Source organism: Gopherus flavomarginatus, chromosome 2, assembly GCF_025201925.1.
Source record: "Gopherus flavomarginatus isolate rGopFla2 chromosome 2, rGopFla2.mat.asm, whole genome shotgun sequence".
NCBI classification, from domain to species: Eukaryota; Metazoa; Chordata; order Testudines; family Testudinidae; genus Gopherus; species Gopherus flavomarginatus.
This window is the reverse complement of record NC_066618.1, coordinates 66,191,538-66,209,293: the sequence shown is the minus strand read 5'-3', so window position 1 is coordinate 66,209,293 and position 17,756 is coordinate 66,191,538. Positions and strand designations below refer to the sequence as shown.

The 17,756-nt window shown below is 37.8% G+C and overlaps 1 protein-coding gene across 2 annotated transcripts in view; it reads left to right on the top strand.

Annotated features, from left to right (window-relative positions):
* The window catches only part of JAZF1 (JAZF zinc finger 1), a 279,200-nt gene that overhangs the window by 120,322 nt on the left and 141,122 nt on the right, over positions 1-17,756 (top strand). For both annotated transcript variants that reach the window (XM_050938734.1, XM_050938735.1), the window contains exon 2: positions 13,888-13,960. In XM_050938734.1, the coding sequence (XP_050794691.1) occupies positions 13,888-13,960 (73 nt within the window). The remainder of the gene's footprint in view (positions 1-13,887; positions 13,961-17,756) is intronic.

Below are 17,756 nucleotides of genomic sequence, written 5' to 3'. Positions count from 1 at the left end.
CCCTGCTAGTGAGAAATCAGGACTGGGAATCCAATCTGAGCTTCCCGCAAGACCATGCAGAGCGCTTACAGTAGGCTAGCCCCCATGTCAACTTTCTTGAGTCAAGAGTAAAGTATGTACTAAGTTTTCTTCCAATGCACTGAAGACTCTTTTTTTTTTTTTTTGTTAGCATATGTGTTTGTGTACAGTAAATAATTTCTGTCAATAAGCTTTCTGTTTTTGATTCAGGGAGAGATGGAGAGATTTAACATGTGAAATATTAGCTGCCTTTCGCAGTTCATTTTACAGTGCTGCAAGCCAAAATTAGAAGTGGCCTGTTTTCAATGACAGTTCAAGATTTAGTGCTATGTTGATAGTCCAAAATGAAGATCTCGTGACATTGCAAATGAAATATGTACCACTGAAGTCCAGTTTGTGGTTTAGTTGGCCATGGAGTTGGGATATAATTACATTATTTTAACTCCTGGAGATCATTAATATTTTGGGAATTAAATCCTCAGACCTCAGAACTGTCGAGGTATATTTTGAACTTTTACTTAAAATGATATTGTTTTATTTATTCCAGACTTTTGAGACATTATTAAAACTAGGCTACGACAAGCATTTGAGTAGTTGAGCAATAATAATTAAAAACCCAAAGCCTATAAATTTTGTATTTTTTTTAATATGAGGACCAACTGTGGTGAAATAATTGCCTGTTCTATGCAAAATTGTCAAGGATCTTCATTTTTGGTTTGTATTTTGTTTGAAATGTCCCAGGAATTTCAATGTTTGTTACAAAAATTTAAAAATATATGAAAATTGGTGCAAAATCTGAGTAAATATTCAGGTTAATATTGGGGGGTGGGAGGATGAAAAAAAGAAGCAAACAGAGAAAAGTAAGAGTATTGCAAGTAAAAGCAGTTTATGTTGTGGTATTTCATGAACTGTGTATTAACAGAACATACACAGGCATGCACACACGTGCATATGTGATGTATCTTCCACTATGTAGCCTTAACAGTCTCACATATACACTTAAACTAATTTATTGTTAACATAAACACGTCTATCTAATGTAATGTATTTCATTTGTTTAACAAAATTGGTATTTTCATGTACTTGAGTGGTCCAAAATTCAGGTGAAAATTGAATAATAGCTTTTATGTAACCTTGAAAATTTTTGGTAAAAATTGTTAAAAACCAGAAATGAAGGGCTTTAAAAATTGTTTATCCTAGATTGAGAGTCCTGATACTCATTTTAATAATCATTGTTTGACTTATTCTGTGCTCTCCCTTCTCTTTCATGCTTGATTTTAAAAACACAAATGATACATGGCAAGAAATTTGTAAATCAAGGATAGAGGTGGTCAAAGTTATATGAAAACCATTTTTGGCCCCTGTCCTCCCTCTGGCTCTGCTTGGGTATACTCCCACTGAATTATGTGGGGTATTGCAAGGGTCTACCCACACGAATCTGTTGGCAGGACTGGGCTTTGTTTGGGCAGGGCCAGCTGTCCAGTGGTAGCAGAGCAACCTGCCATAAAGACCAGTGCCTAAAACTGACACTTTGTGTTTGTAAGTTGGAAAGATATTTGGGCATGATGTAGGGTTTTAGAAGGTGGGGAAAAGGTATGTTTGTTGGGGATAGAAGAATTGGCAGGGTGGGGAAAGTAGAAGTCCTCTGGCCCAGTCACCCAGAGAACTTGTCTCCAAATGGGATAAAAAGAGAGCCTTGTGGATGCATATTTGTTTCAGAAGAGAAAGCGAGAAAACTAGATGCAGTTTTATTATGGGATAACACAATAGCCTGAAATTATGTGTTTGACTTCTTAAAAATAATCTGGGAGATTCGTTTTTTTTTTCATTTTGAGTAAATTAGTCTTTATGGCCTGTTTAATCTGTTTGTGTTTCAGCACCTAAAGTGAATCTGTATAGCAGGGGCAGGATGGGGGAAGGAGGGACAACCGAAAATGCTGATAGCACAGTTGGAACAAAACAAATTTTAATTCAGTTATTGACCTTTTTAGAGAATGCCAAAATTAGATGAATTTTGTTTTCTTTGCTTATCTTTTTTGGAAGGTGATGAGAGTAGCTCTCCTTTATTTTTTTTTAAATACTTTTCAGTGACATCTTGTAAGGATAAAATTTCTTGGAGTTAAGCTAATAGGTGAAGCTTGGTGATTTTAATAAAAGTAGTTTCCTCCCACACCTATGCAAGAATACAGTTGTGCAGTTTGATGCAAGTCCCCAGTATAATCTGAGATATCATCATTAATTGGTTGTGTTGCACATTTGATTTAAACCTTTTGAACTCTTTTTGACTGAATAGGTTTAACCTGTATTTTTTTTTTTTAAATAAAGTCCCAGCAGATTCATTTTTATCCTTCTGTAAGGACCTTAGCAATACTCTGCAGGTCTCTTGTCTGTTGACTTGATTAATGAATATTTTACCCACTCATAGTAGCCATTAATTACTGCCTTGTGTTACAGCAATAATTATCTGTTTCAAATAAAAACTAATTAACGTAAGTGGAAAATCATAGCATATGAAGTGCTCTTTCAGCTAGCTACATCTGAAAGATCATGGAGACATCGATATGTGACATATGTATATTTGCAGCAAGTTACCAACAATTACCTTTTATTTGAGTGGAAAATAGTAAATAAGTAGCTTGCAGTAACCTATTATAATAATCTCAGATATGAGATGCTGGGAATATTACTAGGGAGTTGAAGTCATAACATATACTCTTATCTTAATGAATCACAGTCACCCCCTGCTATTTTATTAAAGCTTATTTTCCTATGTATTTTACTTTTTAAAATAAAAATTATCATAGTGTTTTTTTTCTTTCTATAAATGAGAGATGTCTTAAGCCCAGTGAGTGTAAACTGGTGCAAATCAAGAGTAAGTAAAGTGGAGTTACTGTACACCAGTGTAGAACCAATGTCCACTACATATAAAGTAGGTGGATCTTCTTAGACATAGGGATTTTCTTCATGATTTGTGTACTTTTCCATTTATCTAAGATGTGTGTGCATGTGTGTAATTTGTGTATGTATTTATACATGGGTGTGTATCTGTATTTATATATATGCACTTGCATACAAGTCACCAATCACCACTGTATTTAGATGCTAAGATGTAATAAAAAGAGGAGTGTACTAACCCAAATTAAAGTGGCCAACTGCTGTTAAATTCTGATAACTCAAATCCCTACAATTCAAATTTCTTGCAAATATAGAAACAAATCGGTAGCACGATCCCCTGTCCATTAACTCGTGGTTAATGACTGGCTAGGAAGAAGTACTGGGGGTCATAGTGGACCGACAGATAAATATGAGTCAACGGTATAATGCTGTTGCAAAAAAGCAAACATCATTCTAGGATGTTTTAGCAGGAGTGTTGTAAGCAAGACACGAGAAGTAATTCTGCTCTACTCCGCGCTGATTAAGCCTCAACTTGAGTATTGTGTCCAGTTCTGGGCGCCACATTTCAGGAAGGATGTGGACAAACTGGAGAAAGTCCAGAGAAGAACAACAAAAATGATTAAAGGTCTAGAAAACATGACTTGTGAGAGAAGATTGAAAAAAATTGGGTTTGTTTAGTCCAGAAAAGAGAAGACTGAGAGAGGACATAACAATATTCAAGAATGTAAAAGGTTGTTACAAGGAGGAAGAAGAAAAATTGTTTTTCTTAACCTCTGGGGATAGGAATGGGAAGCAATGGGCTTAAATTACAGCTAGGGAGGTTTAGGTTGGACATGAGGAAAAAATTCCTAATTGTCAGAGTGATTAAGGAATAAATTGTCTAGGGAGGTTGTGGAATCTCCTCCTTTGGAGATTTTTTTAAGAGCAGGTTAGACAAACACCTGTCAGGGATGGTCTAGATAATTAGTCCTGCCACAAGTGCAGGGGACTGGACTAGATGACCTCTCATTTCTATGATTCTGTGGTTATCTAGGCATATTTGTTACAGCCTAAGTTCAAATAATAGCATTCTACTGTACTTCAAGATATGAATTAACCCCCAAAGGCTTTTGTGCTGTGGGAGGGAAAGTCCTTTTAATTTGTAAATAGGAAATAAAGAACTCTTTTCATGGCAGCAGAACAGCACAGTTCTAGGACAGAAAATGACTGGAGAGTGTATTTTTAAAGCAAACAAATGAAGATGTGACTGAGCTGATAAATGTTTGGGTTGAATCCCACTGTCTCGCCCTTGTTTGTATGTAGTGTTATTTATATATAATAGACAATGCTGGAAAGTTATGCACATTATCATTTTTCACTTTCATTGCCTGTTTGAAGAAAACATGACAGCTCCAAAGGTTACTTTTAGTTACATTGTTCAAACCCAAGGAGTAGTATGGCCAATTATTAGCGTGCAATAATTAAGCTAAAAGCATGATCTTGAAAGATTTAAAATGATCATAAAAGCCATAATTTTACCTGGTGATTTTTTTCATAGTACGTTCAAGTGTTGTCAGCAGCTTAAGAATCACTGTAGTGTTTCTGATACAGTATCTGATTTTATTATATATTGTCACAAATCAAATAGAGGTTAACTGATAAAAGATTCATAAATCTTCTGTTTTATTTCTTTTATTCTGTTTTTATATACAAAAATCAGAAAATGCCCAGTGAGCTGGTCAATTCTGTTGCTGAGCCACCAGTAAGCATGGAATCATTAATAAGGATTTTGTATTACATTAGCATCTAAAGGCTTCAGTCAGAGCTCTATAGCTCTATATGCTAGGGTCTGTAGAAACATAGTAAGAACATGTCTGAATGGGGACACTCTGGTAAGTTAAGATGAATTAACTGAACCTGTGAAGTTAACGTAGATCAGTTAACTGTTTAAGCACATTTAAACCCCTACCTCGGTGTTCTCATTCAAAAGTAAAGTGACTTCGGTTTAAGTGTAGGGTGGTTTACACTTAAAATGTAGGGGCAGTGAAAAATCCACATCCCTGCCCATTGTAGCTATGCCGATTTAACCCCTAGCGTAGGCGCAATTAAGTCTATGGAAGCTACTGTCACTTGGAGAGGTGGTGTTCCTACAGCAAAAAAAAAAGCTCTGTAAGCTGTTTCTATGCCATGGAGTTATGGTGCATAGCTACAGTGGTATGACTATGCCACTATAGTTCCTGTACTGAAGACATGGGTTAAGCTGAAACCAACTAAAGCCATTTATTTCAGAATGAGAGCATCCATGTAGGAGCTAAATGGGCTTTCAGGTATTTTAACTTCACAAAATTATTTAATTCATCTCAAATTTCCATGTAGAGAAGGCTTAGCCAGTCTCTGCCTGAGAGCTTACAGTATAAATAAAAAAAGACGGGCAGAGGGAGGGAGATTGTATTGTTCATTAATTATTCTGTTGATATAAGAATAGGTCATAGGTTTGCTTCTACTTATGTTCTCTGAATTGACAGATACCTTTGCAGTATCCATCAAGAAACTATATATTTTTATATGACACAACAAGGAAAGGTTCTTGTTTCTCAGATGTTATCACTGTATAAAAAATGTTGACTTTTATTTTGAGCTCAAAAAAAATTTTTTTTGGCATACATTAGTTGAAGGTAAGCTAGAGTCTAGGGAAGGTTAGTTATAATTAATGAGCTGATTTGTATCAGCCAGTTTTTAAGGTGAAGTGAAATACCAAGTTACATACAACACAGACACTCTAAGAGCTGATGCTGGATGGTGTGTAGGTGGTAATATGTGCATGAATGTTCTTCAAATGAAGTTAATCAGGAATTTGGGGACCTTTGAGAACCTAATAATAGTATGTTGTGCATCTGTTTTGATTTTGTGTTAGGGAGTTGATTTTCATAAGTCCCTAAGTGACTTAGGAGCGCAAGTCCCATTGAAAGTCAGTGTTTCCATTATTTAGGTATTTTTGAAAATCACACCCAGGATTTTTATTTTTTTCTTTTGTAAATATTGGGGAGATGTCCACATTCTCTAAGATTTATTAGAAACAGAGAAATAGTTATTCTAAAAATCCTGCAAATATTTTGTGATTCTGTTGTTGTGAATTTAATGCTCATGTAATGGGATGGAATGATTGGCTCTGGAGATAAGACTCAGCTTTGAAACTTATTATTAGGGGCCTAAATGAATGGCCTGATTTTTTTTTTTCCCAAAGACAGGCAGTAGATGCAACTCCACTGAAGTCAATAAGAGTTACAGATGATAAGCACCTTTGAAAATTGGGCAACTTGCTTTTCACCTGAATATGGATTTATGTGCCACACTTTAGGCACCCAGCTTTGATGATCTTTGCTTAAGGTCATCTGCTAATGCAAAACTGGTACAACATAGGCCCTGACAGTGCAAGCTTTCTCACCACTGGTCTGACAGCATACTCAATCCTACTCTGGAAAGATTACCTCTATGAAGTGAAAGAATAGTTCAGTCTTCACCACATTCAGCCATTAGTCTTTTTTCTCAGACTATCACAAATAGTACTAGAACTAGTAATAGTTTTGTAATAAGAACACCTGATCACCAGGAACTGGATTAAGATGATCCATTCATTTTAAAGGCCTCTTTAAAAGTTTTCAGGTAACAACATAGGTTGGATTTGAACCTAAGATCTAGAGGTGAAAGGCTCTGGCTCAGTGGACTGCTGCTATTCAGTTCACTGCTAACAATTGTGCCTAATTCTTCACTGCTTGCTTTGTGTTAGAAAGGAATGCAAAGTGGGTGTAAAATGCCACATTGTAATTTAGATAGTGTTTTTCACCCCTCTTACATCAGTGTCAATAATTACATAAGGTAAAAGGCTGTGGAGAATAAAGCCAGTTGTCACTGTGGCTTATTTTTTTTATATAAACTTTATTAAATTTTCTTATCAAAACTGTCTGATCTTTATCGGGTGTATACCTGATTAAAAACTGACTCTATATTTAAGAATAGTACATGGACATAAAGAGCTTGGCTACACTGGAGAGTTGCAGCACTGGTGGTGGGTTTACAGCGCTGCAACTTACTCACCGTCCCACACTTGCAAGGCACATACAGCGTTGCATCTCCCTGGCTGCAGCACTGGCTGTACTCCTGCTCTGGGTATAACGATTGCAGCGCTCGTGATGCAGCGCTGCTCCGCCAGTGTGGCCACCAAAAGCACTGTAATTGGCCTCCAAATGTATTTGGAGGTGTCCCAGAATGCTGTTCAGCCACTCCCAACAGCGCTGCAAATGCTGCAAATGTGGCCACACTGCAGCACTGGTAGCTGTCAGTGTGGCCACATTGCAGCGCTTTCCCTACACAGCTGTACGAAGACAGCTGTAACTCCCAGCGCTGTACAGCTGCAAGTGTAGCCATACCCAAAATTAGTAACTATAATAGCGTTTATTTTATGCTAAAATGTTCATGTGAAAGAAAAGGATATAATTGGCATTAGTGAAAATTATATTTAGACAATATGGCAGGGTGAGCTTTTGGAATTTTGTTTGTTTCACTTATTGAAACAAAGTTGCTTCCTGAGTTTTTTAAAAGAATACTGTAGACTGTAAAAAGAACAGGAGTACTTGTGGCACCTTAGAGACTAACAAATTTATTTGAGCATAAGCTTTCGTGGGCTACAGCCCACTTCTTCTGATAGCCCATGAAAGCTTGTGTTCAAATAAATGTGTTAGTCTCTAAGATGCCACAAGTACTCCTGTTCTTTTTGCAGATACAGACTAACACGGCTGCTAGTCTGAAACTGTAGACTGTGTTTGTTTGTAACATTGGAACTTGGTGCTCTAATCAGTGATTCATTTTTTATAACATGCTCCACTGAAAAAGCTTGGCTTCCTACAACAGCCATATAAAGATGGTGTAGTATAATTATTTATAGTCTTGGAAGACCAGATTAGTTAAATGCTGACACTTCTTGTCTCCTTCCAGTTTAAAACAGGGCATATTGGCATGAAAAATTTAAGTGTTCACATCCTATTATTTACCAAAGTTGATCATCTGATGACTGTTTTAGTCGATGTTCAAGTTTTAACAGTGGCATAACCAAACAAAGCAGAGTAGCATCTGTGTAGCTGTACGTTTTGTTTTATTTTAATTAGCTTTATGTTCCATCGCTTATAGCAAAGCTGTGTACAGGCAGAGTAACAATGCAATATGAAGTGAAGTGAAGAAGTTCCCTTGTTTGAACTGTTCATTAGAAAACCTAGTACTGTAGGGGGGGATGTGTGAGAGAGAAAGAGAACTGTAAAGTAAATAGCTGTGCTTCGAAAACTGCTTATTGCTGCTCTCCTGATGCTATAAAATGTCTTCAGTGATGCATATTGCATTGTGTGAGAGAGAAGAAATAATGAAAGTGGCTTATATTTTGCAGTTGGGAAGTGAAGCTTTGTTCTACTGGATCTAAAGAGCTTCACTGTATAATTAATGAACGCAGTAAAATAGTGAGTCATTAGTACCACACACTAATAACTCAGGAAGCAGGTGGTTAAAGTGATACTTGTACGGACCAACAACTGATCAATTCCTGCAGCTTTTTGTGTGCACTGATTTGTGGATGCTTGCAGTGAGATATATTGAAGATTCGTCACCTGCAGATACATTTAACTCTATATGTGTTCCATAGAAAACTGTTTAGGCAACTTTGTACTAAGATTACTAGCCTGCAGATACTTAAGGAAACATTGACTGAGTATTTTTATATAGCCATTTATATATATACAAATATAATTATATTTCTTTTTCAGACTACACGGATCTGTTTTACCATTTGAGTATGTGTAATATTTTCCGTCACATCACAAATACAATCTATATCATGTCGGAAACACAGAGATCCGAACTATTAATTTAACTTTGGGCAATATTTATGTTAGTTATTTCACATTGTTTTCTAAATATCATCCATTTGAATATCTGTGTGAATGCCTTTGGGAAGAGAGAGTGAAAGAGAGCAGGGGACTCGGAGTCATGGTTTATGGCTTTGGTGCCAGGCATTGCCACTAACTTGCTCTTTAATCTTGAGTAGGACAATTAATCTCTTTTTACCTCAGTTCATCCAGCTGTAAAATGGGTATAATAATTCACAGCTCACTTAGGTAAAAATAGTTTTTAATTAATAATTACTACTAAATAATAGCATATATTCATTATGTGCCCCAAAGTCTGCTAGTGCTATCCACTAAATGGATAGAAATATAAAATAAAATAGACACTATCTGTAGTTAAAGCAGTGCACAAAAAGAAAGAGCACACTAAAAGTCAGAGGGAATAGAGGAAGTAAATACAAGGGCTAGTAGAGTAAAAATTAATGGGATACCTTAGGTTTGTCATGTGCAAATGTTGACTGGTGTTTATACACATCTATATAATGTTTTTCTTATTTTATCTTGTTTAATAACTGCATTGACAATTTTAGGGGGGAATGAGAAATTGGTGGGATGAAAGTAGGGTGACCAAACAGCAAGTGTGAAAAATCAGGATGGAGGTGGGGGAATAGGAGCTTATATAACAAAAAGACCCAAAAATCAGGACTGTCCCTATAAAATTGGGACATCGGTTCACTAGATGAAAGTGGGAGGAGAGAAAGGGAGATAAAGAAATGAAAATGAGATGTGTGAAGGGAGCATGAGAGGAAGGGACGTTGCGGGGAAAGAGTACTGGTATGGGCATGGAGAGGAAGTCAGGGGTAAGGAATGAGTAAATAGCTAATAGGGTTCAAGACTACGGACTAGTCTTCAGTATTGGGATAAGTTACGCTACTCCAGCTACATGAATAATGTAGCTGGAGTTGTCGTAGCTTAGGTCAACTTACCCCTGTGTCTTCACTGCGCTGCCTGGATGGGAGACGCTCTCTGGTCGACTTACCTTACTCCTTTCTGAAAGGTGGAGTACCGTAGTCAACCAGAGAGCACTCTGCTGTCAGTTTAGTGAGTCTTCACTACACCCATTAAATCGACACCCACTGCATTGATTGGAGCAGTGTTGATCTCCCCGATAGTGAAGACTAGCCCTATGACATAATAGTGCGTACCACAACTGCATGTGGTAATTCTTTGTCTGGGCAGTGGGAAAAACAGGACAGGGCTCCTTTCATGATCCCTGCTGCATTACAAGGCAGGGGAAAGAGGAGCAGACTTACCTGAGTGGCGCCCTGAGTGGCGCCCAAAGGAGAACAAGGAATGACCAGACAAGCTGCGGGCACCAACTCACCTGGGTGAGGGTACTTATATCTGATGTACTCTAAAAGGATCTCTCTCTCTCATCAATCAGTAGCACCCTCCCAACCATGGGATTAAGTAGGACTGGATTTTGTGATCTGCTGTGGTCTTGCACTAGTCTGCTTTTTTTCTTTAGGGCCGATAAGGCATTTGTTCTTCACTGCTAGATTGGCTATGGTGGGGCAGGTTTTTTCTCAGGTCGGGGACCTAGTGAGGTAGATAAGAAGGTTAGGTCAAGATGTTGCAACTTAGTGGATATCAAGTGTGGCAGGTACCCTTTGTGGCTACTCATTACAGAGGGATACAGTTCCCTGATAAACAGGAGTTGGAAGTGGATTTAGGGGAGGCATCCCCTAAGGAAGCTAGAATAAGGGGGTTGGGGTTCCTAACATCTGGAACAGCAGGGAGACAGTCCTCCCTCCCTGTTTTCCCCATCCCTCTGAACCTACATATGAAAGGAGAACAGTGGGGTCTCAGCAATGGGCTGATTGTGCCCAGAGTGGGAAAGGAGAGGGTGGATGACAGCCCTCCTCCAAATAAATGGAAGTAATTAAGAAAAAAATTATGACCTGCACCATATGATTTATTGCCGAGTAGTCCCCAGATATGTTAAGTGAATAAAATTGCAGCATTATTAAACTACCCCCATTGTGTCTTGTCTTGTCTCTTTCCATGTTGCTGGAACAAAGGCAGGAGAGGTGAGAGAATAGTTAGTTGTAGTACCAAGTACTGTGAGGCTGGAGTGAAAGCTGTTCAGAGGAGTGAAACAGAGAAGTATCCAAAAGCTCAGAAGACAGCAGCAACTGCTTCTGTTGTTCCCACAGCTTCACCCTCCATTAAAGCTTTAAAGCTCCACCCCAAAAGCCAATAAATAATTGTGCTTGGAGAGTCTCTGATAAGAAGTGCTAAATGCAAGTAAGTTACATTATTATAGGAACAAATAAATATTTAGAAAAGTGAATGTGGTTTTCATTAGTCTAGTGGAAAACATTTTTGGAACTTTAAATTTGAAAGTGAATTTTAGCTTGACCATATTTATTACCCTGTTGTGTTTCTCTTTCTGCATACATTCAAGGTCTCAAGCTTTAGAAGTGCAAATGCAAAAGCAGTTTTTAAAGTAATTACAAATTTCACAGTATATATCATTTGCTTTTTTGGTGAGTTATGTATGTCATCCAACAAGAGAACAGAAGGAATACTTCATGACTTGTATATAGCCCAACACAGCACTGTGTGTGAAGTGTAATTACCAAATGATTAGCAAACCAAAAAATCTTTCACTGAAGACATTTTGAAACCAGTTTGATACTATAATATGAGACCTTTGCTACCTGTTCCTAGACAATTTGTGAATAGAATGTGTGTAGCTCGAAAGCTTGTCTGTTTCACCATCAGAAGTTAGTCCAATAAAAGATGCTACAAGAATGCTACAAACAGTGATCTGAGGGTTCAGTTTTGATCTGTCCTGTGCGCAGATGTTAGGTAAGCAGTTTCCCACACTGTGTTCTGACATATCAAGATGAACGTCATGTGGGCTTTCTTATCTTCAGTCAGTGCTAAGGGGAGCTGCTCCCATAAAGCAAATAGGTGGTGGACACTCCACTATAAAGTTTTTCCGTTAGCCCCTCTCTCCCACATATACATGTAGCGCTCTGACTCAAACCAGCCCCAAAGTCGCCTCATTCAGTCACAGAGACTGTTCATTGTTGATGAAGGTTAATCCAAGTTAAGAACTGGATTAGGGAAGCTGCAGTTATTTAGCCACAGATGCCTAAACTTGGGTTGAAGCAGTTTTAGGATGACCCCGACGGGGGATAATGATCTGCAGACATTCTGCATGAAGGCAGACCCCTGGTAGACCTTGAACCACAAAGATGTAAATCTAACAGAGTTCACCATGACGCAGGTTGTGTGCTTGGCTTGCTAAATGAATGGAGGTCTCACAGTAATGCAAAGGCACATATAAGAGAGATTTTTGTGTTTGAGCCTGCCATTCCTGGTTGAGTGGAGCATAAAGATAACATATAAGATAACTGATTTGTCACTATCTTCAGTTAGAGCAGTCCAGCGCACTGTGTGTTGGTGATCTCTGTAATCTCTGTAGTCTGCAACTGCTTTTCAGACATAAGAAAAGGTCTGTTTCCTGTTAAAAAGTAATTGGCTACAGGCTGTTGATCTGCTTGACACTATGTATGTATATGTGACTGTTCTCTAAACCTGCTCAATCAAGTACGTTGTCATTGTAAGTTTCTATCTATGTATGGGCGTGTTGGTGAAGTATGTTGTCAAACTTAGAGTCTGAGTTGCCATGGAACAAATCTGGGTGGCCAGGGGAAGTCTTATTGAATTATTCTTAAACTTTATGGCAGCCCAGGAGTGAGTGCACTCATTAAACAAAATGTTAATTGACTAGAACTGAGAACTGAATAATCTTGTATTCCTCAGTTAAAAACTGACATTCCTTTTGATGGAAGTTTTACCTGAGTAGGGCTAAAGAATTGGGACCTGAGATTATTACCGGAATGTTTTTAAATAGAATACAGATGCTGCTGACTAGCTCAAAAGCACATATGACAAGTATTAGGGAAATAAACTTTTGAAAAATAACATCGCTTAAAGTTGTGTGGAGAAAATAGGTTCAGTCTAGAATATTGCAAGAGTGTTGACAATATTCTTTCCAGTGAGAAATGAAAGATGGATACCAGCAGTACTATAGAGAGCTATTTAGTAAAACAGTCTGCATTCTTCATAGTTAGGAAACATAAGTTGTCCATGGAAGTGCTGTTAAAGACTACATACAGTTTGTGATAATGACAGCATAGTAATGTTCATACACATGATACACCTTTTGTGCTGGAAGCTTTTTAAAACCATTCTTGTTTTCCATTTCTAAAAGGGCTCTATTGGAACATGAGGCCACACTTCATTTTTTAAATCAAGATTATCCTATTTTTTCTTACAGTACTTTTTGGTTTTTTAAAACTGTGTATGCTCTTTCTTCATTTCAGCAACATGGACTAAGACTGCTTCTTTGTGTAGATAAAAGCAAAGTTGAATTGAACAAGACTAGTGCATAAAACCAGGTACAGTTCATTCTTGAACGGTAAAGTCAGTGTTAGTGGGAACTGACGAATGCTTGCTTCTCTGCTTCTGAGGGGCAATCTGCTGGGCATATATTTTGCTACATGTGTACTTTCAGGTGCATTTCTGATTAAAAGAGTTAGAAAATAACACACCTAGGGTAGGAGAAGAAGCAGAATTTGTGTGCAGAGGTAAATAGGTGATGAACCTCAATAGATAGCTGTTTGTGAAAACTGATCCCTTTGTAAAGTGTCACAGTTTGTTGATCAACTTTAGAAATGTCTTAAAAGAAATCTTTAATTCTTGACTTTATTTCATTTTTAACAGTGTAAACCATGGAAATGATGCCAATATTGTTACTATAAGCAATGAAAACTAATATTTATGAGAGGGATTATGAAGTTTGTATGACAGATGGAAATGATATCACTGTTGATGTTTGTAATTCCCTTGAAAAGTAATGCAATATCTTGTTCTTTATGAATGAATGAACAAATGATTGTGCTGCTCTGAGCTTATTCTAAGAAGGGGTTTAGCTACGGTACTTTACATTTTTCTTCTTCAGATATGTTGCTTATAGACTCCTATATTTCAGTGCAAATATAGCAAATTCATACTTGTATTTTTATTACAGATACAGACCCACGTGTGTTAGAGAAACAAGAACTACAACAGCCAACATATGTTGCTCTAAGTTACATTAACAGGTAAGCATTTTTTTCAATTGTAAATATGACCTCCTATGGTTTACCCTGACAGTCAGCAATATATGTGCATACTATATATACCAGAACAGTGCACATACCTACACACTTCTTACTTTATTTAAAATTTTATACTGCATGTTTGCTAACTTCTGAAAATATTTACATAGTTTACTGGATGTCTGATCATCTTGATACCCTGGGCTGAGAATTAAACCTTTTATGTTAAGACCTATATTGTACAGAACAAGTGTTTTAAAATATTCTGTGTTAAAATGTCTGTAACAGAATATATTTAGTTTAATCAAAATGCCTAGTTGGAGATGGTTGCAAACTGGTATGCTTTTTAAAAAAAAATCTATAATGTCACTTCATTTGCAGCTGGCAAGAGAAGCCTTTTTAAAGCTAGCATGTTTTTGGCATGTCGGCTAGCATAAGTCTTTGTAAAGACACACCCTTTCTATGAGAAAATGTAGTGAACATGTGGAGACTAAAAGCGGTGGAGGGAAAAGGGTCCTACCAATTAATGGACTAATACTGCAGTCTGAGCCTTATTGACTTCAGAAATTTTCTCTTCAGGGGTAAGCGTCTGCCTGCATGTGTAGAATCAGGGCCGACATGAATACATGGCCTGGACATTATCAGCTTTTGTAATTCCATGACTGAAGTCTAATTTATATGGGTGGATTATTAAACAGTCCTCTGTGAGGTGTTGTTATTTAGGAGCATGTGTACACTGTTGTAATTCCCAGTTAGAACAGAAATGTATGTGCTAGCTCTGCTCCAGCTAGTGCACTAAAAATAGCAGTGTGGCTGTGGTAGCACAGGCAGTGGCTTGGGCTAGCCACCCGCGAATGTACTTAGGATCTTTGACAGGGTTGTACTCGAGTAGCTAACCCATGCTGCTGCGGCCACACTTTTATTTTTAACACATTAGCTTGAGCAGAGTTAGTGCATGGATATCTGCCCAATCTGGGAATTGCACCTTCCAACTGCAGTAGTTACAGCAAGGGACTAGGAGTCAAGTATTTTGTATTCTCCCACTGATTTGTGTCTAGAGCATATGCAAATCATTAAATCATGTTACCTCTCTGTGACTTGATTTTCCCATCAATAAGATGGATATGTTGTAATAGTTCCTAATTCTCAAAGGTGTTGTGAGACCTACTTAAAAGAACTGAAAGCACTCTGATGTTCTCAAATGAAAGGTGCTATGTATAACATGTGCAAAGTTTTGTTGTTGTTTACTATTAGTATGTGCTTGCTCTGCAGTCTCTTTTTAGGAGACAGTAAGTGGGGAAGGCCTGAAATGAGCCACTTTATTTTCATTCTCTTTAAAAGGCTCCAGGCTTTTTAATCACTTGATCATCATTCAGTTCATTTTGTCAATAATTTGGAATAATTAAAAATAAATATTTTGCAAGATGCTGGGCATTGGAATATGAATTTACTTTTATAATCTTGTTGCTTCCTGGAAAGAGTCACTCCCTAGAGTGCACTTGTGAAATTTCAAAGCAGTAAAGGGAGTTTCCTGGCTAAAACTCTATTTAGTGCTTTGAAAATGTACCTCAGCCAGTGTCTCTCTCTTTTTAAAGTCTGGCCAGAGTCACCAGATGCATTAAATTTAAGACCTGAAGTTGCTCTTGCTTTTAAATTGTTGAATGAGAGCACAGTTGTGATCCTCGGTGTATGCCAGTGCAGGAGAATTAGATGGCTAGCTGTATCTCACATCACAGCCTCACCTCACCTCCCTCTCTTCATTCACCCTATTCAGGTGGACAGGGCATGAGTGGGGAGCAGATGAAGCCTTGACTTTCTCTCCCCGTCCTTGATGTGCCAGACAGCTGAGCTGAGCCAGAGCAGAGGCAAGTAGTCTGTGCAAGGCAGAGAGCTGGTGCAGATTACTTCTCTCCTGAGAGAAGGGTGAACCAAGAGCCATATTGTGAGAGAGAGATCTGGTCTGCTCACGAGGCAGTACAACTAAGCAATGCCCCTTATTTAGGGATTTTAGTAAAGCCACAATTTAGCCCTAACTAAACATACATGAAGTATCTCACACAATGTGGCATTCTTCATTTAAAACAGGTTTCCCCATTTTGGGTAAATCAGCATGCTGCTGTTTTAGGGATGTTTGGGTTTCTTTTACAGAAAAAGTCAGTGATTCTTGGGATTTGTTTTTCTTTTCCAGTCATTTGAGAGATATATATTTGAGACAGGTACTATATGAGCTTATCTGTATCGATAGATAGGATGCCAATTTCTATCTCTGTCTTTGCTCTGTGGAGGCCGAGATACGAATCTGAGACTGTCACTGCTCTCAACCTCATAAGGCTGGGCAGACTGACCCTAGATCTCAGTGCAAAGTACTGACAATAGACTGCAATGCCAACCCACTGAGTTTAAACTTGCCTAAATTATACGTGAAATAAGTGTGTTGGTCCCATCTTAGTTTTTGTTGTTGGATTCCCCACCCCCCCAAACATCTAAAATCCACTATACAATTTGGGATAGTTTCTGCTCCAGAGAAGGGATGACAGTGAAATAATGGAGGAAGTATATGAAAGTAAGCACTGGAGTGCGTTGTAGTGAGTGACTATTTTACCTGACAAAAGAAGATACATATGGTTGATAATAGCTGGCACTGGTGTGATTTCCTCTATGAGAAAAATTGCTGTTCTTCCTGAAGAAGGTATTACTCTTTAAAAAAAATTTAAAGGGTTGCCACTAACTTCAAAAAGGTTTGTATGATATATTTTTGTGTAGTATTAACATAAAGTTAGAGAGAGATTTTTATTCCCCCCTCTCCCAGTGTGTTTGTTTTGTACATAAGTGTTTGGGTGAGAGAGGCATTTAAAAATTAGGAAAAGGTTATTGTAAACTCACAGAATTTGCCAATGGTATTTTCAGAATCATGTCTAATATTGGAAACTACTTTAAACTCTAAATTTCAAATTGATTGTCTCCCTTTTAAATTGTGTGATTGAAGCTGTTTAGTTAGTGGTTATTTTGCCCAAATGTTTCACTTGCAACATCATTTTGTAGAACAAAGATTAATTGCTTCAGTAATTAGCATTTGTGCATATAGACCTTATTTAATTTTTTTATTTCAAGCCAACCTACTGTCATTTAATTTTTTTTAATTGTTTTAAGCAATGGTTTCATTGAACCACCTGCTATATGCAGCTCAAGGGAACAGCTGTGTCCATTACACTAAAAAGACATGCACTCTGTCTACATATTCCAGAGCTGGGTTCTGCTTTGTTATCCGAGGCTAGGAATTCAGATTTTGTAGCCTATTACATGTCATAAGCACGTTGCATACTGTTCAATATCAAACACCAGGTACTCAATGGTGTTTGATATTGAATAGTATGCAATATGCTTTTATGGTTGCAAAGTGGAACAGAACTTAGACTGGTTCCTGCTGTGAGCTTCAGACCTTAAAACAATCTTCCTCTACAGGTTTGGATGCTCACTGTGTCTGTGTGGGCCATGCATTCTCATGGAGCCTGAGAAAATAAGAATTCTTAATGCTGGGGGGTTGCCAAAACTGAATTATAAAATCAGTACGTTTTGAGTGCATAGGGGCAAGAAGAAAGGATGATGAGAAGTCACTCATGTGCAGGCTACATTGTCTGCTGATGAGCAGCACAAATATAACTACAGCCTACATCTGGGATATTTGTATGATGTCTTGTATGTTTGCTGTAATAACATTAAAATGGTAGCAGAAGTGGAGAGCAGAGGAAAGGGGTTACTAAAACATGGTGTTGTTTTTTTTTACTTTAGATCACTCTTC